Raw genomic sequence first — 19,828 nt, 5'->3', positions numbered from 1 at the left:
AAATGAAAGCCTTAATTGTTTCCCTCACAAGCAAAATTTAAAACCTATAAACACATTTTAGGACATTTGCTTTTCCCATACTAGCTTTGTTTCATCTCTTCATCTACACATGAAAGCTCTACAGTTCCCTGTGCCTTTCTGGAGCTATTTTAAAATTTTGCAACAGAAATAAGTCATTTTAGAGGTCTACTACAGTGTTTGTAGTGAATAGAACACTGACACCGATTTTGCTGGATTGCTCATCTACAATGAGACTAAGAAACTGGTCAGTAATTGTAAAAGTTTGTCTTAAGCTGTAGCTCTGGGAGGTGAAGGGCAGCAGGAGGAAAGCTGCAAATCAATAGTTTTTTTAACTCCAGATTTGAAGGATCCAGTCTGGTCTAGCTATACAGTATATACTACAAAACTCCTTACAACAGCAATACAACGCAAATCTTGCAGAATCCAGCTCTTGTACAGTAGCTTTAGTCCTGCAAAAAGGTACTTCTAATTAAAACCCTTGCTTCCTTTTTTCTTGTAATTGTAAACAGCTTATTCTACTTATCTTTACACACATCACTTAAAATGTACAAAAAAAGCTAGCTTCAAGTACTTGTAAGCAAAACTCAAGAACACCATAGTATTATATTGATTTATGATAGTGAGTCACTATATTATACATTTAGAACCCACATCAAGGTTGTACTTCCCATTGCAAGATTTCAGCAACATAAGCAACTTGCACAAAAATAAGACAACACAAAGTTAAATGATGCTTTTGCTTTGTGTTCTTTCGATGCTTTCTGCACTTTATTCTTACAGCAACAGTTTCCAAGATGTTCGGGTCTACAAGAAACATTAAGAACAAACACCCTCCAATCTAAAATCTCCCTCCTCTGAGCAGAGGTATAGAGAATCCACACCAAAAGTTTGAGACGTTATCCCCTTTATGTGGAAGTTGGGGCCCGCTCTAAGCGAAGGCCCCGGAACAAACCACGCCGTGCTGCTTCCCGAGAACGTCCCTGCCTCTCACCCTGAAAGAAGCCGAGGTGTCCACCTGCGTTACCGTGCTGCTGTGCCCCCCCCCCCACACACACCCCCCCTTGCCCCGAAAACTCCCGAGGGGCCATGAGCACGTTCCTCAGCGGGGCAGAGCGGCGCTCCCTCCGCCGTGTTACCCCAGGCCGGCATCCCCGCGCCCCGCCGAGCCCGGGAAGCGGGGCCTCCCCTCAGCCACCCCCGGGTGCCACCGGAGCCGCGAGCGGGCTCGGCTGCACCTGCCCCGCCCTCACCGGGCCCTCCACCTCAGGGCTGGCAGGCGGGGGCAGCACACCTCACGGGAGCCCCCGCACCTCACGGGAGCCCTTACCCAAGAGCAGCAGCTTGACCTCCCTGGCCGCCTTCTCGCCATCCTCCCGCAGGTTCCTGTCGATCATCTTGCTCCTCTCCACCGCCGCCTTGTCCTCGGCGCTCAGTGTGCAGCCCATTTTGGGAAAGGGGCTGCGCTACCCGGCCGGGAGAAGAGAAGAGAAGCAGGGGAGCGCCGCGGTTCCACGCCCGGAGCGGCGCTGAGGAGGGAGGGGAGTGAGCGCCTCCCCGCTCTCTTTCTCCTTCTCCCCCTCCCTCACCTGAAACGCAACAGCGGCGTAGGCGCCACACTCCGAGTTTACCTCACACGCAAGCGAGCGGCGGGCAAGAGAAGGGGGAGGCGGGAGAAGGGCTGCCTGCAGCCGTGCCCAGGGCAGGCGGAGGGGGACAAGGCAGCGCGCTGCTGGCGAGGCCGCGCACCGGGGCCGCTGCTGCCGCTGCTCCCGCGGCGCCGCCCCCGCCCCGCCCGCCGGAGCCACTCGGGCGCGCGCACCGCCCACACGGCGGCGCGGGAGGGGGGAAAGGGGCGAGCGCGCGCTAAGCGAGAAGGGCTGTGCCGAGCGACTGCGCGTGCGCACAGCATCCGCGAGCGGTTGGGGCGGGGCGCGCGACGGAGCCGAAACGTGAATGAGGTTTGAAAACGGGCGTCCGCGTGACGTCATCGTGCGCGAGCCCCAGCCCTCTGGCAGCTGGTGAAGGCTCCAATTTAAACGGTTCCACACGGGCCGTTCCATTCCCCGGCGGGCCGGGGGAGCGCCGGGCAGGGCTGTACCAACGCCCGCAGGGGCGGTTCCAGATGCGGAGGTGGCTCTCAGTCCCGGGGCCGCCTCGGCCGCCCTCGGTACCGCTGTCACCGACTGCCTTGTGTTCACTTTCCGCCCCTCGGCTGCCGAGATCGGCCAAAGGGCCGCGGGGTCCAGCCCCCGCCGGCGCTGAGTGCTTGTGGGCTGCGCGGCGATCGCCCCCTGGGCTGGGGGCGATCCAGGGGCAGCAGCGGGGATTCTGCTCTGGAGACTCGGCGGTCAAGCAGCATTTTTCCCCCACGAAAAAGCCAGGCGGAACGATCCCGCCCCACGGCTCAAAACGACTCAGGCAGGTTTCTCTTGGTGTGCCTGGTGTGCTTTCTCAGAGCTCAAGTGTAGGGCTGTCTGCACAACCATGTCCTATCAATGGGTTGTTTTGCCGCTCATTCTTTAGTATAAAACTCGTAAGAAAATGATACGGAATGTCTCCAGCTCTTTCCCCACCACACACGTATTGAGCTGTTTGGATTACAAAAGAAGGTTCCTATTAGCTTGTAATAGGATCACAGAAAAATCCGGTTTGGAAAGGACCCCGGGAGATCATCGGGTCCAACCTCCTGCTCAAAGCGGCATCAGCTGAGCATCGGTGTGACTTTATATCCACCACTTCCCCCAGCAACGTGTGAGCACAGACACTTGGAAACGAAGTAGATCTCACGGAATTCCTTGCTTGCACATGAGATAAAACTTTGTGAAACTCAGGAAAAGTTTCAGTCAAAACATCTCATAAGGCACAAGACTCTACAAGGCAAATCGGTTAAATTAAGGTTCATCTTCCCCAGTGAGTCCTTAGGGGTTTTTGTTTCTATAGGATCTCAAGAATTTCTGTCCCCAGAAGTTCGAAAAGAGCAGAATTTTACAGTACGGGAGGTGTTTTACCATTAGAGTACAAAGACTTCAAGTCAGACTGTACTACTATACTTGGTAAATCAAATGTTTTTTTCCCCATAATACTTAAGGAAGAGTGTATCAAATGTTTGATTTTTATTGGATGTGTTGGATTGTGTTCTTTACAGAGGTGTTTGAAAGCTAATGCTAAATAAACTGTAAGTAATGATGTAAAATGAAGTAGATAATGCTCGATTAAACTGTGACTTAGATAATTTTGACATTTTCTGGTTGATTAGCATGTGCTCAACACTGGCAAACCCTCGCTTAAAGAAACCCTGAACAACTTTAACTCTACACCTCGCAAGACCTCAGAGCCATTTTATTTGGCATCTTCATTGTGGTATTGTTACGGAGAATGGCTGGGCAGCTGAGAAGTGTCACTTGCTGCTTTGCCACCAGCCATTTGCCCTCCTGAGTGGTTCGTGTTGCACAGTCCATTTTCTGCTTTCTTGTGCAGACTATCCCACCCTGGCACCGTGGGATAAGGGCTTTTACAAAACAGTTCAGTTCACATATGGGGGCCTAAGTCTTGTGTTAGGGTTTCTGGCATCTCCTGTGACAAACTGGCAGAGGCAGTCATGTAGACTGCTGCTCAGGAAAGCATGGAGTTACAGGAGAGGAGGACTAATAAGCTAGGGATAGTTTTCTGGTTTGGAAATAAAGGATGAAGAATTATGTCTGAGATAAACAACATGTGGTTTGGATATTGGCAAGTGAAAGTGTGCAGATTAAAGGATAAGAAAGTAATAAACAGAGATTATGGTAGATAGAAATACGTGATAATGAGAGAAGTAGACATTACAAGGATGGGGATACTACAAGTAGGACACCCCAACTTTGCATGGATTTTGTTTCATTTAATCATGTTCCTAACACATGGATTTTTATACTTTCAACTGAAAGCGTCTGCTGAGGTTTTGTCTCTGCTCTTCTTGCCCTTTTAGCACTGTCACTACACCCATGGGTATAAAGGGTGAAATAGGCCTGAGATCCTTTTCTCATCACCCTGTAGCAGGAAAACAACTGTATGGTGTCTGCTCTTTTACACATATAGCTAGTCTTAAATATAAACATATTTAATTATCCCTTTAGTCCCATTTATCTTAAAAGCACTTTATTTCTTAATTAGGGACTTTTCTCCTACCTTTTTCCTATTACAGTCATGTGGATAAGGTGTACCTTTTTGTGCATGAACAACATCACCTGAAACAGGGCTAGTCCTGAAGATCTGCTTGCATATGTTTTCTCTAACATGCATGTTACTTGTGTTGAAATTTGCAGCCAATTTGTATTGATTTTTAATTTTACAGGAGCAGAAGAAATACTCATTACAGGTTACATATGATCCGCCAGTATTATTTACTTATGTAGTCTCCTTTGAAATAATAAAAGATCTGTGTTCACCCATGTCAGTTGTTTATTTCTGCTTGTGGAATAATGGCCCGGCTGACAGATGTTTGTATTCTAGAGTTACTTTGCATCAAGAGAAGGTCTCATGATCGTGGAATCATGCATACTCTTTTTACAGTGCTCAAGAAGGTGGAAGAATGATTGTGCTAACTATTGTGGCCAACAAACTCCAAATAATCAGAAAAAAAAAAATGACAATGCAGTGCTTCACAACAAATGATGCCTCACACGATGTCAAGTTGTAGAAGAGGCCTGAATCTATATCAGGAGCTAGTATAGATCTGTATGTGGTGGCAGAGGTTCACTTCTGGTGTACCTTAAAGTATTTTCTTATCATTTAAAATATCCTACTGCATAGCAAAACAAACTATAGTTTAATATAGTCTGTATTTGGGTAGTACAGCATCTATCAGTTTTATTCCAAAGTGTCAGCAATGCTTTTGTTCTAACGCATTGTTCAGAGTTTCTTCACAGCAGTATGGTTCTATGAGTTAGTGTATTTCATCCCTATACTGGAATTGTACAGCTTCATCTGACAAGTTGGGCGATTACTCAGAAGCTGTAAGTGCATTTTATGGCCTCATTCCTGAGAGAGGATTATTTCAAGAGATTTTCTTGTTTTGCCTGCTTTAACAACAAATACCTCTTGTTTGGTATGACCTCCTTTTGAGTCCCCATCACTTGCTCTTGGGCTCTTTTTTCTATAAGATTATATTTAGCTGCTATTGCTTTGGCTTAAGAGATAAAATTTCTTGTGCTTAGTATGGAATACACAGTGTTATGTGGGGATAATGATCAGTTCTTACCTTTCTATTTTGCTGTTTTTCAGATTTAAATTTAAATCATCTGATTCAGTCACCTTACTTGCTCTCGTCTCTAACCAGACACGGTACACAAAATCACATATGAGAAATTGAATAGAATTGTTGTGAAAGAAATAGAGGAAAGTGGGAAAAAACTTCAGTTTCTATCTGTGGAAAGTGAATAGATGAAAGTAAAATAGTTTCTGAATAAAGCGTGTGACTATATGCCTATTTATAACTCAATGCCTAAGCTAAACTAAAATTTAATCTAATTAATTTAATTTTGTGCTAAGAAAACACAATGCTGCCAAGATTCAAAGCAAAGTATCTTCTTCCATACTACTGCTTTACTTTTAAACTGTGTATATTGCAATTTTGCCTTTATCCAGTTTCTTGACTTCTTTACAATTCTATTAACCCTCATTTTTTTTCCAGATTAACTACTGGCCTCCCATGTGATGCTGTGGTCCCATATGGCACCACATCTAAATCAACTGACAGTTAGAAGCTGTATTACACTATTTGAAATGTAAACAGTTGAACTAATGGTAAAACAGACATCAAAGCTAGTTAGCAAATACAAATCCATTATATTAATTAAAGGTTGAATGTTCCTCTGCCCTGTTGCTAAGTCTTCTCCTGGCAAACTACAAGCAGTATTGAAGAACATCTGGATTACAATGTATGCATAGCCAAAGCTGTCCTGGTTTTGTTAAAAACAAGTTTCTCTTTTAGTGAATTTGCCTGTCAGCTAAAGCCTTCATATTAGCTTCATTTTCCTGGCGAACCAGATACATCTTTTGGTAAACATAGCAATGGAATGCAAAGTTATTGATAAACATGGATGGACATCTTGCGAGAGGGACAATGAGAAACAAGTGACCAAGAAACTGACCAGCTGTGTATAACATTCCATTCACGCGAATACTTCATATAAAAGTGGGAGATCACGAGGATCTTGTCCCTTTTCCTTCTTTTTCCCTTTTCCTTATGGCCGACATTAGAAGAGGACCTTGCTAGTCGTCCCTGTGAACTGAGGCCTAGTGACAGACTGAATCCAGCTCCGGTTGGCTGCAAAGTCTAATCCAGGACTTTGTTTGCCGGCTCTGCAGTTGCTGAGACTTTCAAGATTGGTTTTGTATATTTTGTATTATTTTCTCTATTCTTATTAGTAGCATTAGTAAAACATTGTTAATTTTTCCAACTCTTCTCTCTCTGTCCTTCTTTCCCTCCCGATCGCCTGTCCTGAGTGGGAAGGGGGGAGAGGGAGGGGCAAAAGGGGGAAGTGGGGAGAGGAGAGGAGGTTAACAATACATCTGCCAGGGTTTTATTGTCATCCTGCAGTCTAAACCCTCGACAAAAGCTGATTCTCTTCCCACATTAGTGTGATTAATTAATAGATAGTGTATACTTTAGACATTAATTAGCTATCATAATGTCCTTGTTCAGCAATATCACTAATGACAGGGCAAACTTCAGGTGTCACGTGCAACACCTCTGTGAACTGCCTCTCTAAGAGATTTTGTATGTTTAATTCAAAATTAAATTTTTCGTGGAACCACAAAACAGATTCAGTTTTAACATTTCCTAACACCATAGCTGAACAAAGCTGAATTGGTTAAGCTATAGCTCAGTAGCAAACTAACACCAATAGTGCTTGTTAATATGGATGCAAGTAATTATTGTCAATGTCTTGGGAGATCCAAGGAAATTCCAAGGTGCATATTGTTCGAGGATGGTGCTGTTGGGAGAGAGAGGAGGCGTTTCCATGTAGGCCAGTAAATCTTTTTTGTAGTGACTGTTTCAGTTTTGAATTGTAGGAAGTAAACATCATTGTTCATGCAAAAATATCTACCAGTATCATGTTTATTCTTCAATGCTAGGTCATCATAAGTTTGTTAGTTTGTTTTTTTTTTTAGTTAGTTTAAGATAAACATCTTTATTCAAGATCCGTAAATATACAGATAGTGAAAAAGCTATCTAAGATGTTACGCTAAATGAGACATTGAGGAAAATTACTGCAAGAATGTTCCATTTGCCTCTCTCGTAAGCATGGAGTACCTATAAGAAAATATAAGAACTTTCTGACTGTCATATCTAGTTTCTCCACATGTGCTCTGAAAGGCAGCTATTATGAGTAGGTAGCTTGAATAGTCTGTTTTCTTTTACTGCATTTGAAAATTGCATATGAACGTGTCGTGGATTCCCCAACACTGGATACTTTTAAGATTCAGCCGGACAGGATGCTGGGCCATCTTGTCTAGATGGTGCTTTTGCAAGGAAAGGTTGGACCGGGTGATCCTGAAGGTCCCTTCCAGGATGGTATTCTATGATGATTCAATTATTACTTATTGTGCTAAATAGATTATATAATGTAATACAAGGTTTGAATTCCTAGTTACAAATATACTACAAGTCCAGCAACCATTTTGCTACCAAAGCATAACAACTGATTATTATTCAGAGACTTTTTCATAATTAAAAATTTAAAACAAATTGCAGATAAATTCTGTTGATTGGAGTAGACTATGACCATGTTGTCCAATAAATATTATTTGTTTTCTTGCAAGTGCAAGGTACATTATATTTACATGTAAATGAAAAATATTTGTAATATCTGGTCCTTTTTATTTTTGCAAACATTTATTTGTGGGTTATGACAGTACTCTTTACATTTTAGAATGCTGCATAACTGTGATCATTGAACAATAAAAAACAACTAAAACAACTATGAAATATATATCAAAATGAGTTTGTCCTCCTTTTCCCCAGGTATGATGACATGAAGCCTAATACTAGACCTTGGGATTCTGTTACTGTGACTCCATAGGATTTTCTTCATTACAAAAGATGGAGAAGGAACAAAGTTGTAAAACTGCCTGTCTCCTTTTAGTGATTATTACTGAGCAGCAACACCGAGCAGGTCTGAAGGAAGGGCCTTTGCCATGGTTTACATGTGTGCTGAATCTTCAAAATGTTCCTGTTTGTTCTCAATTATACAAGGTCTCAGATTTAATCCAGAGTTATATTTACATCTTTGCTTGCTCTTACTTTTAGCTTGTTCTTAGCTTTGAACTCCGCTGCCTCTGAAGAGTGGCCTGTGGGCCATAAAGCTCGTCTTTTTTTCCATGGCTACACCAGTAAATCTAAACAAAAGACATTACCTCTACCAACAAACCTTAGTTTTAAGCAGTTTATTAGTAGCAACAAAGTTCATGGTTCAAATCTTGGCTTCACTGAAGTCAGTGGAAATGTTACCATTACTATTACTTTACCGTTACTGTAGTTCGGTATAGCCAGGATTTCTCTTTTGGAACTGCTCAAGTGCGCCAGGTTGTACGTGTGCTTAAGTGCATTCCTGATCTACAGCCAGGGTGCTCAGCATCTTTGAAAATTACATCTCATGTAGCTAGACAGATTACACTGTCACTTATTGTGTTTCAAAAACATTGTTTTTATTGGGTAAATGAAGAAAGTCATTATAAATTTTTGTCTAAAATCTGATTTTAAATGATTTAGGAGGAAAAATACAAGGATAGTTTAGGCCTTGAATTTGTAACGTCTAAGTTAATTTCCATCTCTATTCAGAATTTTGTATTTCTATGGACTGAGTAATCTCATTTAAGTTTCTCATTCAGTAGCTTAAAATAAAAGCAGAACACTTCCGTCCTCACAGATATGCAGATAAATGCACAGGATATTTTCTAATACAGTGACAAGATGGGTTGTATTTTGTTGATTTATATGAAATGAATAATTACTTGGAGAAAAACAGGTATTAGCCTCATTATGGGAAACAGTGATTTTTAATGCTTCTTCCTTCATCTTCCGAACAGGAACAAGTAAACCCAACCTGTAGTTGGTTATATTTCAGTGCTCCTTTGTTTGCCTTGGCTCACTCATATAAATAAGTCCAAGCTGCCTGGGTTATGTTATTCATTCTATTTTTTGTTTACATGTTCAGTGTGCTTAAAGCTTGTAGTAATAATGGGCTGATGATACCTTTTTTCAATTAGACTAGTTCACTATCCTCAATGCCTGTGTGGAATATAGAAAATCAATGCTTGCAAAGTTATTAATTTTTAAAGTTAATTGTGAATTGAATACCATTATAGTGTTTAGCTGAATAATACATTAAGTCTAATGGTGCCTGCTATTATAAATGGCATTTTAAATATAGTCTTTCCTTTGAAAGCTAAGAAGTTTTGCCTTGGAGTATTCTGTTGATTTGTTTAAATCTTGCCAAAAAAAAAAAAAATATATATATATCACATGTATCAGAAGATTTTATTTTTCTTGAATAAGGTTTGTATAATCAATTGTGTTAACAGGATAAAAATCAAGTAACACAATGTTTTTTTATAAAAATGCAATGATGAAACACAAATAAAATCTAATTTTAAAATAATAAGAAAATATTTTTAGAATATTTTGTATTCAAATTGTTATGGTTAGCAACAGAAATAATATATATTACCTAAATACTGTCAGCATTGTTAATACCAAATACTAGATCCACTGTAATGAAAGAAGGTTGTCATCAATATCTGTAAGACGACTGTAACTTTGGATTCCGCAGTGTTGAAGAAAGCAGTAAAAGTATCCAGAACTAAAAGCCTCGCTTAACAAAATAATTTCTTCTCCAGTATACAAAAGGAATTCTTCCTCATCTGTGTCACGAGATCACCTGATTGAATATTCTGGCAGACAGTTCTACGTGTTTTATTCTGTCATGAGTTTTGGCTACTATATCTAGGCTATATTCCCGAGAAAGTAGATGCTGTTTTCAACTTGTCTCATCAGAGGCATTTGGAAGATCCACATATTTCCCTAAATGAAGCAGAACTATAAAACTGAGTTGTGAGCCTTTGCTGCAAGAATTTGAGGAACCCAGATTAAGAAAACTATGTATTGATAAAACTGCCTAAGGGAACAAAAACAGGAAATGTTTTTGATGGGAAAAAGCTATCAGGAATTTAAACAGGAAAGCCTGAACACTGTTTGTTACTGCAGAATGCTAATGCTGTCTGCAGAATGACCATTGCCCTAATGATTAGAGCTTTGACAGAAACTTAGCCCAGGCTCAGGCAATCCAGGTCCACAAGGTTCTTTTCTGTTAAAAAAAGCTGAAAATGGAACTAGAGACAAGGAGTCAGAATTCAAACTATCCCCTAAATTAGTAGGACCAAGCTGCAGACAAGAATTATGATCAGAAAAAGATCTGTGGTGCTCCAGAGAACACACACCAGCTGGAGTTAGAGAGGTAGGAGGCGAGCTGTGGAGTGCAGCCCAGCAGCGAGCTCCAGCCGCAGCGCGGTGATGGGTGCGGATACAGAAACGGGGACCTGGTCAGAATGAGGGACAAGCAGGTGCAGTGCTGGCACACAAAATGGGTCATGATCTGCAGGACAGAAAGCCTGGGGAACAAGGATGACCTGGCAGTGGTTTAAATGCTGTCATGACTTCGTGGTGTGACTGGAGGGCTGCGCTCCCATGGGTACTGAGGCCACAGGCAATGGGCTCCCAGTGCTGCTTGTCCCGGAAACCTGAGGCTCGAAGGGCTCGCTGCTCAGTAAAACTTGTCATTAGAGAAACCATTGAAGTTCTTAGCAGCTCCTTTGCTGATAGATAAGAATTATTATGTTAAACAACAGCTGCAATTCACGAGTTTCCACTTCCCCAGGCTCACAGCAGTCCCTCCTCTGTCTGCCAGGGTGCGCTGGGCTGGAGCCTGAGGCTCTGCTCTCAGAGCAGACCTTCCAGCAACCGGCACTGTGTCTTCAACCAAATGGGCAGAACTGTGTCTCAAACTGAAACCAGATACGGAGCGACCAAAACAGTTTGGAATCCACAAACCTCATATTTTTTTAAAAAACAAACCAAACCAACCAGCCAACCGAAACAAATCACAAACAAACAAACCCCAAAAACCTTATAATGTTCTCATAAGTACTAAACTGACCCATGTCATAGATTTCCTTCATCTTAAACAAGCCTTCTCTCTCTGGTCTATGCTTTCTTTGCATATTAGAGCAAAAGAAGAGTAAGTCCCATCACAGCCCTTGGTTTTGCTGGGCAAAGTCAGCATGAGTTTAGGCTGTATTGTGCTGTTCCAGAGATATTCTGAAGTATGCTCAATTAATGTACAAACAGTAAGTTTCTACAACAAGTGTCTGTTCCTACAAAAACAGATCTTATATTATTGTATTATCTATTGAAGAGTAGCAATGAGATGACATATATAGAAATATTATTAAAAAAATATTAACATTGAAATAGTGCTGCTGAGGTACCCCCTGCTGCATTACGCTGGTCAGCCTGAGTCAAAATAACAGAAAACAGATATACAGTTCACTTCCTTATGAATTCAAAGGTTGGAATAAAATCAATTCCAATCAACATTTTACTGAGTTTTCTTTTCCAGAAATAAATATTTTTAATTTTTGGTGAAAACCTGTAAGGTTTTAGACTGAGTATTCCATGACATTCAGATTGAAAATGCAGCAATATGCTTTATCCGTGATTCAGACCTTGGAGGTATTTAAGAGAAGTGAGCTGGCAGATTTTTAAAATCTATATAAAATTTTCTATCTTTATTTGGATATGTATTTTTGTCATTTGTGACATTTATGTAGAAATTATGTCCAGATTTTCACCAGTAAATAGTATTTGTAGAAGGGTTGTGCAAAAAGCAGGATTCATTTCTGTTCCGTTCAGCACAGTGCTTGATAACTTTGAATTAATTATCTTCCCATATCTGATAAAACTTGCACGTGACACCACACAGGCCAACAAAACATTATTGTAATGCTTAACCGTGGGCGGGGGGGGGGGGAAATGTTGTTTATATAGATAAACAAAGAATACCCCACCTGCAGTGCTGTGTCCAGCTCAGCACAGGGAAGACATGGACCTGTTGGAGAGGAGCCAGAGGAGCCACAGAAATGATCAGAGGCTGGAACAGCTCTGCTGTGAGCACAGGCTGAGAGGGTTGGGGTTTTTCAGCCTGAAGAAGGCTCTGGGGAGAACTTATTGTGGCCATTCTGTACTTAAAAGGGGCCAATAAGAAGGATGGGGACAGACTTTTAGCAGGGCCTGTTGCGACAGGACAAGGAGGGATGGTTTTAAACTAAAGGAGGCGAGATTCAGGATAGACATGAGGAAGAAATATAGTTTTTACCATTAGGGTGGTAAAAAACTGGCCCCGGTTGCCCAAAGAGGTCGTAGATGCCCCATCCCTGGAGACATCCCAGGCCAGGCTGGACTGGGCTCTGAAGCAACCTAATCTGGTTGAAGATGTCATTGCACAGGGGTTGGACTAGATGAGCTTTGAAGGTCCTTTCCAACCCAAACTATTCTATGATCCTACGATTCTATAGGTATATAAAGAGGGGATTTTGCCTCTCCTTGAAGCTTTAATAAGACAAATATTGAAATACTACTTACATAGCTAGAGTGGATGCATGAAAAAAAGGAAGTTGAAAATTTACAGTCAACATATAAATCATCATAGAAATGCCCAGAGAGAATCTTTAATAAGGACGACGAAGGCGAGCAGGCAGTGGAGGTGCTGGGTGTGGGGTGTCTGGCTGTGGCGTGGGCAGTCTCGACAGGAGGCACCACGGGCTGAGCTGCATGGGACAAAAGCCACTAAAAGGCACCGAGGATACCACTGAAACTTTCTCAGATGACAAGTATGTAATTTAAGGGTCAGTGACAGTTGGAAAATCAAAATAGATAATCCATTTTTTATACTTCCTTAATGTCAGTATACCTATGATAAAATACTTTAGGAATGAACTGTAGCAAATCCCTTCTAATTAGAGATTATTAATTCCCTCAATGTGATCTTGCAGAAGATCCCAGAAATTAAGGTAGTTCTCAAAACAACGTAATTGTCCCTTAGTTAAACTCAAGCTATGTGACTTGCCACTGATAGCTGCAGTACAGAATTCTGTAATTTGAATAAAAGGAACCTTTTAATTCATTGTGAATCGTGGTGGAGATACCTGACACCTTTCATGTTCCTTTGAACAACTTTTTAGCTCATTGCTAGCTTAACAGCTGCTAGGCCTTACAATTATAGTCCAAAGCCTGATTTATGTTACTAATTAAAAGTCACCTAAAAAACGTGGGAAAAGAGAAGTATGGGCATGTAAGTGTGCAGTACAGGTCTGTCTACCAGGTTTATCAAGCCTTTTAGTAGATCTGGCTGCTGAATTTTGATTCTTACTAAAGTTTCAGATCTTGGTGACTGGCAGAAAAGAGATGCTGGTGTTTACACAAAAAAAAAAATCACTGTTGTACTTATATTATTGTGCAGAGTAGTGTCACTCTTCACCTCTCATTTGATACCCAAACAGGGTAGTCTATGTAATGGATAAATATGACAATGAGAAGTGGAGAGAGAGCAGATAGTTCTTTCCATTTATGACATCATGGGTGAACATGTGAGGCAAAAATGTGACTTGACCATGAAAATTACAAGGACACCGTGACCAGCACTGATAGTGAGTTGATTTTACAGAGGGAATGCCCACACTGCGTTGTTCAGGAGTGTGGCAATTTCTGAGCTAACAGAACCGAGCAAGAAAAACACTTGGCGTTACTGTGCTCCAAGGAGGGCTTGTGAGGTCGGGCGTACTGCATCACCTTGCCCAAACTGCAGAATGGGGTCCTCAGCTCCTCTGGCTCCTCGGCAGGGTTTGAAAGTGTCTGTGTGACCCAGACACCCTCCACTAGTGTCCCCAGTACAAATTAGTAATGAACGTTCATAGCTTGCTATGCCCTATTTAAGCACATAATAAGAGAGCAAACAACACAAATTTCAGGGACAAGGAACAACAAAGGTATGGCAGAAACAAGGCAGTTTTCTCAGGAGCAGGTGTTGCGGTACTGACCTGGCCACACCAGCCTAGTCGATCCTAATATAAATGTTATTTCTCACACTGAACTTTTTCGTTTTAACTTCCTCTTTATATATGTGTGTGTATATTGTTTATTCACAAGCATGTTACAGCTTCTAGTGGGTTGAAGCAGGCAGTGGGATATCTCTCTATTCATACATTTCTGCTTTTTAATAGGATCTATTCAGAGCAAGACAAAAGCCTGATTGAATGCTGGGAGAAATTTTGTATCATAGAGTCATTTAAATGTGAACCAGGACATTCTCTGGACAATTACATAAAAATGGCAAGTGACCCTCTGTACAATAGCTGCTTTCAACCTGATCCAAGGCCAAGACAGGCTTTTGACAGTGACATAATGCAGATGGGTCATGATCAGCCAACACAGAATTTTTCAGCATTTTGCAAAATGAGAATCACGTTTAGCAAAATTGAAACAAAACAAAAAAATATATATTTTCAGTATGCTGATCAATTTTCTAATTAATAGTGCTCAGATTTAGAAATATTTATTTGTAGTCTGGAAGCTAAATACTAAAAGCAATAATGGAAAAGGCTGAAATAAGAAATCTGGGAGGTCTTCAAACTTTGACACACCTGCTTGTGAAAATATCCATAAATATATTGTAAATTATTTATGAAACTACAGATTAGTGATTGTATATGCTATTGATCTATATGAAATATGTGTGGTTTTATTTAGAAATATATTAATATGCATTTAAAATACCTATAGACTAATTTAGTTACAGAACTGAATTAGAGAATTCACAAATCCGGATAATTTAGGTCACTGCTGGAGTCCTGCCACCTCTGCTTTGCTTCCTGCTTTTTCCAGTGCAAAAAACGTTGCTTAGTATTTTTTGTTAATGCTTATTTGCTCTTTCTTATGCCAAAACAGTATTTTCACATAAAAATATCAACAATACATCTGAAAAAATACACTTGCATCTGTAAACGCCATGTTACAGCGGTGTGAATTTGCTGTCAATGGTAATAAGGTCTTAAACTACATGGGACTGTGGCATTTCGGTGTACTTAATTTACACTGTAAAAGCCAAAGGCTTTACAAGGAGATATATGTATATTTCTCTCTGCATATACAAAATAAAGTACATTAAAAAGCCTTGGATACATATATGTATAAAAAATCTGCTGCAGGAGAGCTGTAGCATGAGCCTCTTTGTTCTCTCTGCTATTATTTTTTCATTTTAGCCTGAAGAGAAATCTGTTGATTTAAGGGTAATTTATGGTCTTCCTTTGCATTCTCTCATTTACTTCCAGGATGAAACCAAGAGTGTTAACTACTGACATACATGAATTTTAGCAGCATTTCAAATTAATTATCCTTTTGTGATATCCCTTCTTTCAGAAGAGCTGGCCCTAACGCTCCCCAGTAGATATTCTAAAATATTGTGATGGCCAATCATATAAAAACAAATCAGTGAGGAAACTTTCTTGTAAGTGAGGCTAGTAAATGGTTTTATATAAACTGGTATTGAAACATTAGTATCTTGATTCTGTGTAACTAAAGGAAATACTTTACTATTCACTCTGGTCTATTTTTTTTGTCCTTAAACCTTCATATACCCACAAAAATACTTTTTAGTCGTGAAGAAGTTAACTATAAGTTTCATTAAGAACAAGATTTCCATGTCTGCCCTTAAGTTCCTGATTTTAATAGGTATAAACTGAATTACAGGGGTGAATTTTATCAAGAAGCAGGTTTTTTAATGCTAAATCATAAAAAGGCCTCTATTACTTGTCATGCAATCTTTTCTGTTTTGAGGATAACTAGTTTTGGTTACTATCGCTTTTTGTCAAGATATATGCTGTCCATCTGTGGAACGATAATACAAAAGGCTGAATCTGAGAAGAGTGAAAATTAAATTTGATACATAGCAATACCGAACATTGAGCAAGTGGTTTTTAGTAAGAAATGTTTTTATAATATAGGTCGTCGATCCATGCCTGTTATGAACATAATTGTCCTTAATTTGATGCTAATTAATCTCTCAAGGATGTTTTTGGCAGATCTTTTATCCCAAAGCCTAGTTAGGTAGGGAATTATTCAAAAATACTTCAGTCTCTTAACACAGTAAATATGCAAATATTTAAGCTTTAACTCTTCCATGAAGAGGGCTTCCATGAAGCCCTTCTTTCCATTAAATAACAGCAAATATCATGATTTGATCTTCTTGTTAAAGACTGCTTGTTTCCAAATCCTCTTTCTGTTCTTCCAAGTTCATTTCCTCCACACAGGCTCCTGTATGGACAGACTGCTGGGGAAACAGCATAAATGAGCAGAGCTACATCTTTATGCAGAACCTGATACCTGGTCCTTAACTGAACAAGAGCATCATCTCTGCTTATCAGTGTAGAATTATGGAATGACAGGTCCCTGATAGCAGGAAACGTGTTCATTATGAAAGTAGCACTGAATCAGCTCATTGCCAAAATCATGTAAAGAAGTCATAAAGCAATCCAGCGCTGCTTGACAACAAATTGTCAAAAGCCTGACAGATTAATCGTTCCTTCTTTAGTTTTGGTTAATATACTTACTAATTAATAAAGACCTTTCCAACTACAATATATCAAAATCTAATAAAATTTGGTAGAACTTGCATGAGAAGAAACTGAAAGATACAGAGAAAAAAGCAAGGTTTCCTGAAAGCTGTAGTATTTTTCAAAAGAAAGGATATAAAGATCATATTCTAGCCCTTCTCTTGATCCCAGTAAATTTATAAAGACTATTTAAATAATTGAAGTGAAAATCAGATAAGGCTCTTGCTACACAGTGTCTGATAGTGACTGTATTTCACTGACCTTTTTTGGGGCATAGCTTGCTTTTCCGTATTACTTTACCTTTTCTATCAAATTTCTGTCTCTCAACCCTCTTTGGCTTAGTTTCTCCACCCCATTTTTGTGTATAAGTCTATCTGTCCCTACTGACATGTTTCTACATGGTGTTTAGTTAAGGCTTATGGTAGACGGCAGACTACACAAGGTGTATCCCAAAGCTTGCTGTGTTCTGAAGACCCACCTGCTCTTAATTCACTCTATAGATAATAATACAAAATTAAAAAATATTTTGGTTAATGGTGACTTAGATGTCATTACTGTGTTTCAGTCTCTATCTAGCAACATTGCAATCAGTGATAAATCTGTACTCAGCTTAATTCTTTGTAATAAACTCTAAATGTGGGGTGTGATTTTTGTTAGTACATGAAGACTGTTTGAACATGGAAGCAGAAACATGGACGAAGCAGAAACAGAACATCTGGTCCCTTGGATGACTTTCATAGTGTACACATACAAAAATGTATTCTTTCTTATAAATATGGGATTAGTTGTGAATGGTTCAAGGAAAAAGATGTATACTAAGCATGGTTGGCTGTGGGGAGAAAGTGAACTTTCTTGATATTAACAATACTGGTTTGTTGTAGAAAAAGCCCAAATGACAGAAAAGATATGGCAAAGATTTGCCATATTCACCTCTTATCTTGGGAGTTTAAGCAAGTAATTTCTCCCCACATTATGGGAAGGATAATTAGTAAAAGGCCTCTTAAGACTTGTAATGTAAATGTACAAATGTAAAATCGTGTGAGGAAAGCAGCCTGATGGGAAGAACACATATTCTTAATGATTACAAAATGTGAGCAAAGCCAATGTTAAAGTAAGCCAAGTTAAATGAAAATTTGCAAATGGTTGATGAAACATGAATATGGAAAAAATAATGCACACAGTGATGCTATCCAAAAGTGTCAGAAATGCCACATCTCCTGCTGTTTGCACTCCTGAAAGAATTCAAATGACACCTTGCATCTAAAATCACAATTACCAAGCCTCTTTTTGCTTCTATGCTGATGAGAAGAGAGGGATTGCTATGGAGACAATATATAGCTAATAGCTGGAGGGTAGGTGGAATAAATTCAATAAATAAACAGTCACGGCTGAAAAGAAGGAATGAGGGATGACAACCAAGTCTGACAAAGAGCTTCTGATTTTATATTGAAACTTTGAAAAGGATGTAGAAATCAAATACTGTCACTAAAAACTGATAAAGTCATTGAATCAATCAGGGAAAAACATCAGGAAATGATCTACTGTTCAAAATGGGAAACTAACAGACAATCGCAGGACCTTTTACTAAACTCGACACCTGTTTCTATGTCTCTGAACTGGTCGTTTATACTACTGCACTCTCTGAGCATCAGATTACTATGAAATCCCTCTAGGTTTCCAGTCCGGGCACTGTGTGAACACTGCTCCTCTCTAATTAGCCAGTTCATTTCTCCGTGTGCTCCTAAAACCAGCAAAAAGGTGGGCTGGAGCGAAGAGCCAACTCCAATGGATACAATCAAATAGTCTTACAAAGCACCTGCTGTTTTTAAAAAGCAATTATATGTCTGACAAAGGTCACTAAATAATGCATATTATGGCAGATGACACAGGATTACATTAATGGAAACACTTAATACTGTTACCATGGTTAGTGTGAAAAACATGCCCCGAAGGGGCCAGTGCCACTATTGATTACAGAAAATCTCATTCATTTTGCTTCTCAACAAATTATGAAATACTGGAGAAATGCCTGTCATTGTTTTTCTGTCAATTAGAATAAATATAACAAGAGTATAATCTGTTTTTTGTTTACCAAATCACTGTACTACATATTAGCTCTTGCTCACACTATATTATTTACTATTGGACAACAGAAACATTTTAATGGTGGGAAAAGAAAACTCTGACTGCAATCGTTAACTTCCAGTAGACTTGCTGTATACCTGGTCTGGTTTCATATTTTTCATTGCGGAGTGTCCTGGTTTTGCTTAAAACAAGACCAGTTTCTCTTTTAGTGAATTTTCCTTTCAGCTAAGTTCTAAGTAACTGCACTTTTCTGAAGTTGGATACATGTTTTGGTAGACATAGCAATGAAATTCCAGGTCTCTGATAAGAATCCATGTCACATAAGCAAGGAAGAGCAAACTGAACGGGTGACTAAAATTGACCAAGTATTCCATCCTGTCCATGTCATAACACCATATAAAAATGGGAGATCATGAGGGTCTTGCTGTCTTTGACTATGGCTGGCATCTGGGGAGGACCCTGTCTGCTGTCCGTGGGACCTGAGGCCTAGTGACAGACCCTGCATCCCTGAATCCAGTTCCAGCTTGCTGCAGGGTCCAACCCAGGACTTCTGGGTGCCTGCCCTGCAGCTGCTGGAGCAACCAGCGCTGAGCTGTGCCAGGAATTTCAAGGTTGGTTTTGTATAATTTGTACTATTTTATCTATTTTTTTAGCAGCATTAGTAAAACATTTTTAACTTTTTCCAATTTGTAAGTTCTCTCTCTCTTTGCCTCTCTTTGCCCTCCTATTGCCTTTCCTTGGTGGGGACGGGGTGCTGAGAGCAGGGGAGTCAACAAAGCATCTGCCTCTTTTTATTGTCACCCTGCAATTAAATGGTGACACAGAGACAGATCGTAAATGCTTTTCCTTTAGGGACTTCTCCCTTTTCAATCAGATGACTTTTAATCATTAATCTGTGCAGTTTTCTGCTGTCTTTCCTCAGATTCATGACTTGGCTCTGATTCTGTCCCTGGCTGTGTCTCACACCCCGGGAGAGGGAGAGAGTCTTTTTGGTAGGCGTGGTGGGGAGGAGGAGGAA

At 40.2% G+C, this 19,828-nt stretch overlaps 1 protein-coding gene across 2 annotated transcripts in view; it reads right to left on the bottom strand.

Annotated features, from left to right (window-relative positions):
* GNAI1 (G protein subunit alpha i1) overlaps positions 1–1,811 on the bottom strand; it is a 35,941-nt gene extending 34,130 nt beyond the window's left edge. The window contains exon 1 of one of the 2 annotated variants that reach the window (XM_021300614.2): positions 1,349–1,811. In XM_021300614.2, coding sequence (XP_021156289.2) covers positions 1,349–1,466 — 118 coding nt within the window. In that variant the 5' untranslated portion in view covers positions 1,467–1,811. The remainder of the gene's footprint in view (positions 1–1,348) is intronic. The other variant, XM_013370279.3, reaches the window with a different exon arrangement.
* Between the last annotated feature and the right edge of the window lie 18,017 nt (positions 1,812–19,828).

The sequence above is a fragment of the Columba livia genome, chromosome 1 (genome assembly GCF_036013475.1).
Source record: "Columba livia isolate bColLiv1 breed racing homer chromosome 1, bColLiv1.pat.W.v2, whole genome shotgun sequence".
Taxonomy (NCBI): domain Eukaryota; kingdom Metazoa; phylum Chordata; class Aves; order Columbiformes; family Columbidae; genus Columba; species Columba livia.
Note: the sequence above shows the minus strand (reverse complement) of the source record. Positions and strands in the feature narration are given on the sequence as shown.